Source organism: Apodemus sylvaticus, chromosome 14 (assembly GCF_947179515.1).
Source record: "Apodemus sylvaticus chromosome 14, mApoSyl1.1, whole genome shotgun sequence".
Classification (NCBI taxonomy): Eukaryota; Metazoa; Chordata; class Mammalia; order Rodentia; family Muridae; genus Apodemus; species Apodemus sylvaticus.
Window position 1 is genome coordinate 44,410,995 of NC_067485.1, and position 10,087 is coordinate 44,421,081.

At 41.6% G+C, this 10,087-nt stretch overlaps 1 protein-coding gene across 1 annotated transcript; it reads left to right on the forward strand.

Moving 5' to 3' along the window:
• Positions 1-5,552: 5,552 nt before the first annotated feature.
• Positions 5,553-6,455, forward strand: LOC127664567 (putative vomeronasal receptor-like protein 4). The gene has a single exon (XM_052156623.1). The coding sequence runs from the start codon at positions 5,553-5,555 to the stop codon at positions 6,453-6,455; it is 903 nt and encodes a 300-aa protein (XP_052012583.1).
• The last annotated feature ends 3,632 nt before the right edge of the window (positions 6,456-10,087 follow it).

A 10,087-nucleotide genomic window follows, 5' to 3' on the forward strand; every position in this document is an offset into this window, starting at 1 on the left:
GAAGTACAGACAAATATTCTGCATCTAATCTCTATTAGCTAAAGGTGTATACATTATTAATTGCTTTTCCATAATATGTTTTAGATGTGGAGACATAATGTTTGCAATGCAGCATAGATTCACCTGGCAGAATGTATGCAACACAAGCTGATTTGAGGTAACTCAACACTCCAAATGCTGGAATTATAGCATTGCTCACAAAACTGTTGTTTGCCTTAATATTCATCTATTTATCACAATTAAATATTATATTAACTATTAAGCATTATGGTAATGGAGTTCCTTTTCTAACTCACTTTGCTACTGCACAATCTTAAGACCTATTGAGGGTTTCTAGGGAAATGGAAAGTGGATTATTACCATCTTCCTATTCCATAATCTCTGTCATGTGATTTATCCCTTTACTTGCACCAAGAAAATGCTGGAGGTAAAGCTTCTGTCATAAATTACTATTGCATTTTTTCCAAAGACAGAACCTGAAAAAATAGCTAAGTGGTATCTTAGGGTTACTGCTATGAACAGACACCATGACCAAGGCAAGTCTTATGAGTGACAACATTTAATTAGGGCTGCCTCAGAGCTTCAGTCCATTATCCTCAAGACAGGAACATGGCAGCATCCAGGCAGTCATGGTGCAGGCAGAGCTGAGAGTTCTGACTTCATCTGAAGGCTGTTAGTTGAAGACTAACTTCCAGGATGCTAGTGTGAAGGTCTTAAGCCTATACCCACAGTGACACACCTATTCCAACAAGCCCATACCTCCTAAGAGTGCCACTCCCTTGGGTGAATCATATACAAACCATCACAGGTAGAGATGAGGAAATACCCCTCATCTGAGGTGAGCTACTGCTGCAGAGTGAAGATGACAATGAGAAAAGCAAGACCACCATAGCACAGCAGATTTGGTCACCAACTGTGTGACATTGTTAGATTCCAGAATGAAAAATAACATGTCAATGATGCTTCCCAATTATAACTGGATTAGAACTTACAGTGCTAGTTCAAGAATCTCTGGCAAATGGGCTCTCAGAAATGATGCTTTTAGGGTTCTGTGTACAATTACGCTATAGCCCAGGGCTCACTAGCATAGGGGTGTGTTAAAACCCTGGTCTTAGATGGCAAACACTGGATCTTCTACCTCTCCCAGTCACACAATATGGCCTCTACTGAACATTTGGGTGATTGCTAGGATTCATTGTCCCCTGAATATCCAACCATATCTTCCCTTATGTTGTGCAGGTGCATAGTGTTGAGCTGAGGATAAGGAGACCAAAGCAGTGAGGGTGCAGAGGGGATCTGCTTGTTGGAACCTCAGAAGCATGTCCATCAGAAGTAGCAGTACATTCGGAGCCTTGTGACCTCCACAGGCTCAGGCCAAGAAGAACCACAAGAGTCCAGAAATTGTCCTTATCCCAGGTCCAAAAGACACTGCACTTCAGTCATCCCAAGGATGATTCTATTCCCAGGAAGCTAGTGAAGCAAATAAAGAAGGAATAAGTAACAGTTGTCCGCATGTATATTCCCTCAATGCGCTTCCATGGTTACCATGTCAGGGAACCACCCAGTATTTCCTATTTGTCATGGGCTCTTCCATCAACCTAACACAGCATAAAAGATGCAACAAGTAAGCACAAACCCTTAGATCAAGGCTTAATGATAAAAGACAGTAGAAGGAAAGGGATCCCAAAAGCAGGCAAAAGTGTCAGAGACATCCCCACTCCCACTGTGTGGAATCCCACAAGCATCCCAAACTAAACAACCACAGCATGTATGCAGAGGACCTAGCACAGACCCATGCCAGAACCATGACTGCTGCTTCAGTTTCTGTGAGCTCCTACAAGCCCTGCCTGATGCTGTGGGTCTATAGGTGTCTCTGGCCCTTCTAGCTACTGCAGTTCTTCCTGCCCCTCTTTAAGCTGTCAGGGAAAAATGGTACCATTAAATTTTCAGGCAAATGAATGGAACAATAAAAATTTTCCTGGGTGAGGTAGGCCAGGCCCAGAAATATGATAGGTCTGTCTTTATTTGTTACTTGGCTTTTTCCCTTACTGCTTTTAATATTCTTTTTTTTTTTTTTGTTTGGTGCATTTGGGGTTTTGATTATTATGTGACAGGAAGAATTTCTTTTCTGGTCCAATCTTTTTGGACTTCTGTAGGCTTCTTAGATGTCCATGGGTATCTGTATCTTTCCTTTTTTATGTGTGTTTTGCTTGTATATATTTTACCTATATGTGCTCATGGAGGTCAGAAGACAGCATTAGCTCCCCTGGAGTTATATATGGTTGTAAACCACCATGTGAGTGCTTGGAAATGAACCGGAATCTACTACAGGAGCAACAAGTGCTTAGCCACTGAGCAAACTCTCCAGCTCTGGGGACATTCAAATTTGAAATCTTTAGAGAGAAACTCATCCAGTTTCTCATACTTGTACCACTTAAGTTCCTGATTTTGGAAGAGAGAGGAGGAAAAAGTTACCTGAGTGAGAAAGCTCATGGTACCATTCATCTTCGCAGCCCTCCTTGTCACTACAGGCATTGTAATTAGGACCAGAAAGTTTATGGCTCAACAAATGACAGGGCACCAGGGAAAGCACAGACCTGACATCCAGGATGGAGATTGCAGAAGGAGCCCTTTCCCCTGGAGGAGCCAAGCTCCTGAGGGTGACATCCTGTCAGAAGTGATAGATCCTGTGAACCCAGGGCTCCAGGATGATAAAAGGGCCTGGCTGTGCTGTGAGGACACCCACCCTGAGACCTGAACAGACTCTACAGGTGAGTGCTCCATCACGTCACAGTGGACTGCAGCTGCCTTTCCCCTTTTCAGAACCGCTGTGAGGTAGGGATGGTTAGGGGAGGTGATTGAAGAGAGGGTCTGGGTTCCTCTATCAGTGTGAAAATGGAAGGTGACAAAGATGCAGGGAGAAAGTAGTCTCTCATTTCCCACCTGCCATCCAGAATTGTTTCCATGTCCGTGAGGGAGCAGAGTGCAGCTGTGTGAGGTGAACTGAGCCAGGGATGCTCATTACAGCCCAGGCAGGTTCAGGAGACATGGGCTGAAATTTCAGCTTGAGTGTGGGGAAGCTTTTCTTCTCTGCAGTTTCTCCAGTTCGTGTGTTTGTCCTCACAGGAGGGAGAGGTTCTGCTCAACAGTGTCTTATATCTGTGCCCTTTAGCTTTCTCACAATGGGGATTTTGACCTTCTTTGTTGTGGTTTTATTGTTTCTGAAGTTTCTCTGTCCTGATTCAGAATGTAACACAATGTGCAGTTACAGAGAATTGTGAGAAAAAACTGACATGACAAAAAATCTAAAGCAATGCCTATTGGAGCATGTTTAACACTGGACAGACACTGTCCTAAGCACTATGTGCATCTGCTCCACTGAATCCTCACAATATACCTGCATGGTACAAAGCATCTTCCCTACATTAGTGAGTCTTAAAGGAGCAAAGAAAAATATTCAAAGCCCGGGATATATTAATTAAGAAAAACAGTATTTAACAGACTGAATACCTGGTTACAAAGCTTGAGCTTGTTGATTTTACAACTTAGCTTTCTCTAATTGCTCCATAACCCTCTTCTGAAAGAACATCATGACTTGATTAATTTCATACAGTTGATCTTTGTTATTTCTTACATTCTAGAGGAGTGAAAGTTGAGAAATCTTTTAAAGATGTATTTATTTATTTTATATATGTGAGTACAGTGTCACTCTCTTCAGACATACCAAAAGAGAGCATCAGATCCTACTACAGATGGTTGTGAGCTGCCATGTAGTTGCTGGGAATTGAACTCAGGACCTCCTAAAGAGCAGTCAGTACTCTTAACCACTGAGCCATCTCCCACCCTGAAAAATTTTATTAAATATGTATATAAATATCTCTTCCCAATCACTCTGGAATAAAGGTGTGTGTGTGTGTGTCTGTGTGTGTGTATGTATGTGTGTGTGTTTTTGTGTGTGTGTCTGTCTGTCTGTGTGTGTGTGTATGTATCTGTGTGTGTGTGTGTGTGTGTGTGTGTGTGTGTGTGTGTGTGTGTGTAACTTTTCCAACATAAATGTCACACTGTTTTGGAAAGTAAAGGCAACTGTATCACTGCACATTTTGCTATTGGAGTCACAGTGAATATCTGAAAAGCAATCAAACTGTAAGCAGATTGATACAGAGGGATTTTGAGAGAAAATGAAGCATTGTGAATAAGTTTCTTGAAGGATAGCTCATGCCCCTCAGTAAGTTGATTGAAGCCTGAAAGCTTGCAGTATTGAGCAAGTAAAAAAGTGCTAAATACTTACCAACTGTGCTATCAAAAGTAAATTGACTTCTCCAGAAATTCTGAGCTTTATCAATATTCAGGAAAGAGCCCAACTTGAGTGTTTCTCAATTGGTTTATTAGTTCATCTCTGTGATTAAAGTGGTTTTAAGCTAGGCTCCAGTGTTACATTTATAAGAGTGGCTTCAAAATAATTCAGAAATTATTTTCTTATGGAGGAAACACCAAATCGTAGAGAACCATTTGAAATTAAGGTCATGTGAGGCACTCTGTTTTGCAAGGAGTGAAGCAAATGGAATAAGATTCTTCCTCAAAGGTTCATTTTGCCACCAATGAAGAAGATTTTAAAAAAGCAAGAAAAAAAGATACCATTCATAAAAGATGGCAATCACAGTGTGAGATACTGGGAAGGACTCAGAGGCTGGGGCATTTCTGATCAAGAGCATTAATAGATTGAACCAACCTTAAAACAATCAGGAGGCTGTAGATTTGTTAAGACTGTAAGAACAGTTTTACTGGAGTTTTTGTTAGGGGAAATGTTCCAAGAACAAAGGGTAATAACAGGATTAATAGAAGTCAAAAGGAAATAACCTTCAGGATAATCCTACCCATGAATATTGGGAATAAAAATTTGATCACAGTTAGTCCCACCATTGTACCATTAATCTAGATGTTCATGCCTGACTAAGTCTTTAATTTCTGTATAATTTATGGTCAAAGGGCCTGGGAAGAGGAGATACCATATCATCTCACCTGAGAACCTGGTCACAACTTTCTGAGGAGCCACAAGCTTTTTATGAGTTCAACAACATTTGAGTGATGCTTAAATATGGGGCAGAGAAGAGGATCAGGATGTAGCACAACAAAATCCAGTAGTCTTGAGTTCTCAAGGGGTGATACAAGAGAAAAGGAAGGAGCCTGCCAGGCCGATGCTCAAGACTGTGTAGGTTTGTAAATGCCAAAGTGATGTCATGCATCACTTTGTCTGGGAAGAGCATGGTCATATGAACTTGAGGGATGAAGAATTTTCATGAAAGGCAGGAAACTATCAAGTTTATGCCCTGATTGTAGCCATAATCACTCCCAAGTGTGTGAAAAAAAACAAAAACAAAAGCAAAGCAAGCAAACCAAAAAGAACAAAATCACACTATGATCAGGCATCATGAAGTATAATACATATATATATATATATATATATATACACAGTTGAAACTACTTTCCTCAAAATAAGCAAGAAAAATATGTTTTAGATTATTTTTTCCTAGTGCTGTGTATAAAATCCAAAGATGAAGTGGAGTAACATTACCCAGGCAATAGTCTTTCTTTCACTTGCTGGACCTGGAATTCTAGGAAATACCCTAGTATTTGTGAGACATGTATACATGTCTGCCTTGAGGACTGAGAAAAAGCCTGTTGACCTTATTCTCATCCACTTGGCATTTTCTAATATCATCATTATTTGTAGCACAGGAATCAGAGATATGGCCACAATGTTTTATTTCAGAAACTTCCTAGGAGATATCGGCTGTAAAGCTGTGGTTTATCTGGCAAGGATGGCACGGGGCCTTTCCATCTGTACCACCTGTCTCCTCAGCGTGGTCCAGGCTGTCACCATCAGTCCCAGGACGGGCCTTTGGACAAAACTCAAACCACAAACAGTATGCCAAGTTCTTCCTTTTATCCTTGTCTTTTGGATCATTAATGTTCTCATAAGCTCTAACTTGCTCTCCTACATCAAAGCAGGTGGTGACTTGAACAGGTCTATGGCTATAATGTACATAGGCCACTGCTATATGCTACCATCCAGACACATCATCAAGTGGCTTTTCCTCTCTCTCATGACTCTTCGTGATGTCATCTTTCAGAGTCTGATGGGCTGGAGCAGTGGGTCCATGGCTCTCCATCTGTATAAGCATCACAAGCAGGTCCTCTACCTTCACAGCTCCAGGTTTGCAAACAACTCCGCTCCAGAAATCGTAGCTACATGGAGTGTTCTCATTCTTATGACCTGCTTCCTTTTCTTCTACTGGGTAGATTTCATTCTCTCCTTCTACTCAGGTTTCACAGTGACACGTGAGTCTATTATACTAAATATTAAAACATTTTTAGAACTTGGTTATGCTAGTTTTAGCCCCTATGTTCTGATCAGCAAAGACATCCATATTCCCCATGTCTTGCATATTTGCTAAGTGTAGAAATTATATTCTATAGCTATTCTCTATGAGTTAAAATATGAACATTATAAGCTGCTTTGCGTGATGAATTTTATAAGTGGAGGGCATCATGTTTCTTATGTAGCATAGGTTGACCTGGCAGTCAGTATATAGCACAGGGTGATCTTGAGGTGCCTTGGGATACCAAATGCTGGAATTTCAGGCATTCTTCACTGAACTGATATTTGTCATAATGTTCTAGTGTATCACAACATTAAATTAAACATTACAAAATACATTTCTTTTTTAAGAAGACTGGCACTGTACAAGTTTGGAGTTTCTACAAAGGTAGGCAGAAGTTTCTTACCATTTTTTCCATTCCATGATCCCAACCATGTGACTTTTAGCTCCTCATTAGCACTGGATATATTCTTAGGTAATGCCACTGTCATAAATGAATATTTCATTTTTCTCCCAAAGACAGAATATGAGAGCAAGAGAGAGTACGTGGAGATGAGGGGGTGACTTTTCTCTGAACTGAGCTTGCAGGGCAGGATACAGACCATAGTTAAACAAGGGAAGTCACCACCACCAGACAAATCTCATCAATAACTATATGACAGAGCTAGGTTCCAAAGCCTCTAAGATGACTAGTGTTTGTGCAATGGGACAATTAGAACCAGGTTAGATCTTGAAATAACGTGATAGGACATTAGGAAACAGCTTCTTTCACATGGTGCTGTGGCAGGTCTGGAGACCATGCTTCTGGCCAGGCCTCCCTGGCACACTGATGTGTAAATACCTCACCAACAGACTGCTAGCACTTGACCTTCCACCTCTGGCTCCAGGTCACTATCCATGGCCTGTACCCTGGTGTTTGCTAGGCCTCCCTGTCCCCTGAATCCCAGATTGCATATTTCCTTATTCTGTGCAAGTGTACCCTGTTGGCTCACAGATAAGGGAACCACAGGGCCGAGAAAGCACTGGGGATCTTCTTGGTGAAACCAAGGTGACTTGGCAAGGTGCCTTGCCAAACAGCAGGACACTGATGCTGCCGAGAACTCACAGCATCCATCCATGGAGGACACAAAGGTTCCAGAAATTGCATCCACCCTGTATCCTCAAGACACTGTACTTCGGTCAACCCAGGAAGGCTCCTGACTGCCCTGAGCTGTGTGAGAGCCTCTCCTGAAGAGATGCAGAGCCATGAAGGGCTGTTCACCAAGGCTGCCAGGTTTTAGCCACTGCAATTCCTCCCCAGGATAAACAGAAAAACCCAAGCAGTTCTTGCAGGGAGTAGAGTTGAACTGCACTCCCTACAGCTGAACACTGTGCCTGGAGGGGACCCAAGGCTGCCAGAACTCCTCCCCTGGTCCAAGAGTGAAACTCTGTAGACTAAAGCAAGATATAGGCCAGTCTGCAGGTCTCTAAAATACTGCTCTTTGCTAAGATAAACTAGACTTTTAATGTTTTATAATACAGATTATAATACAGATATATTTATAGATTTTATAATACTATTGTGGTTAGATTCTCTGTCAACTTGTCACAAATTAGAATCACCAGAATGGGACACCTCACCTGAAGAATTGTTCTGTCTTGATTGATGTGAGAAGACCCACCTGACTGTGGTTGACCTCTAAATAATAACAGCCCATGTTAAACGTGTGTGTCAGAGGGAAGACCATCCTGCCTCAGGCTTGCTTGCCTTCCCTCCTGCCTCTGAGTTGATTTGTTCTGTGCCTGATGCTGGGGCTGATTCCTTTGCTGAGAGCAGGAACAGTGGCTCTCTAGGAAACTTCCAGGCTTCTGGAACCACACTGGGACTACTGAGGCACATGTCTGTAGACTAAGTACTAGTTATGGCCTCCAGTGAGCGACAGCTATGGTGAGACTATTCTAAGAGGTTAGGTTTCCAGACTGAGGGGAACATTGGATCTCAGCATTTCCTGTGTCATTTAGCTCTTGTTACTAATTGAAAGCTGACTTATTAACATTATATATGCATATATATATCATGTTACATTATATTATTTATTTAATAGTATATGTATAACATTTTTATCCCCTTGGTTCTGTTCCTCTAGAGAACCATGACTAATATAGCCATCTTTTCCAGATTGTTATGAAGTAGATTGTTAGAGAGGAAGACTGTCTCTCAAACAACCTCCTGTGTGTTTACATAGCGTTTCCGCCTTCTTTCTTATGGAGTGGGCAATGTGGGTGAGAATGAGAGGTCAGACCTCAACTGACATTTCTATACAAAGCAATTTTATTTTCTGTAATTTCTCTTGTACTATTAAAAATAAAATTGATATATAATTAACCTTCAATAGATATGGCTTTGATAGACTCAAATCTCCAGAGGAGCTAAATTAACATATCCATTTGTTCTTTCACTATCATTTCCTGGGTAAAGTGAAATGCCCTGAAATCTCAGTGAATTAACCATGCACACCACAGTACACATCACAGCACCATGTGCGCACTACATCCATGGAATTGCTCTACCTGCAGGCAACCTTGTACCTGTGACCGACCGCTCACCTACTCCCCACCTCCCTGTCCAAGAGAAGCACAATTCTGCTCTCTCTGTGAGCTCAGTGGGTCAGAAATGTGACTATTGTCTTTCATAAAATCCTAGGAAACATTTGTGAAAGCATGATTTAGCTGGAAAGGTTGTCTCGAAGTCTTTTTACCTGTCCTGCCTGTCACCTCAGTAGGGTCCAGGCAATCACCATCAGGCCCAGGATCACCCCTTGGAGAAAGTTTTATCCAAAGACTACATCACAAGTTCTTGCCTGTTTACTCTTCTTTTGGACATTTAACTTTCTAATAAACTACAAATCTGTCTATTATATAAGAGAAGTCAGTAGCATGATCAGATCTGGAGTTGCAATGCATTATGGATATTGCACTATGCTACCATTACTTTTATAAAATTTGTGACCCCTAAAGAAAAGGCATAGACACAGTACATACCACTGCAATAATTTGTTAAAGCTGCTAGCAGAACAACAATCTCTGAGCCAAACTTGAAACTGCTGTACGAAGTCAGGGGAGGAAAGGATATTTAAAGGTGAAAATACAAGAAAACCTTGAGCATCTGCACAGCCAAAAAATGAAAGCTGTACATTTCTGAGTGGGAATCACTGCGTCAGAGTACTGGAAAGTTACATTCTCAGGAACTCCAGTCAGAAAAAACAAACTAATGGGTACCATGACTGATGTGCAGCATAAAATAGAGTTTCTTTAGTCATCACATTCCTATTTAGTGGTCTTCATCTGACTGTTTAAAAGCAAAATGTAGAGGCAGGGGAAAGATTATCCAACACAGAAGAGAGAAACAGCAGACAAAATGAAAATAAGGCTTTTGTTAGGAATGAGGACACATAGCAAGAACACACAGTGAGGACACACACAGTGAGAACACACACAGTGAGGACACACAGAGATGGACCCTCTGCAAGGCAAAGGAGGACATGGAAAGTTCAAGCCCAGTGTCTACTTGAGAGCTAGCTGTCCTAAGGATCATTGGTGGGGGTGTCCTTCTCATCTACTTTAAGATTGTTCAGGTTTAACAAAGAAAGGGAGGCTGATGGGCCCACCTGTGGGCCTGATTTAGCCTCTAGCTTCTGAGACAAGTCACAGGCAGGGGGCCTTCCTGG

Coding starts and splice junctions, on each gene's coding strand:
- LOC127664567 (XM_052156623.1), top strand. CDS start 5,553: ATGAAGTGGAGTAACATTACCCAGGCAATAGTCTTTCTTTCACTTGCT.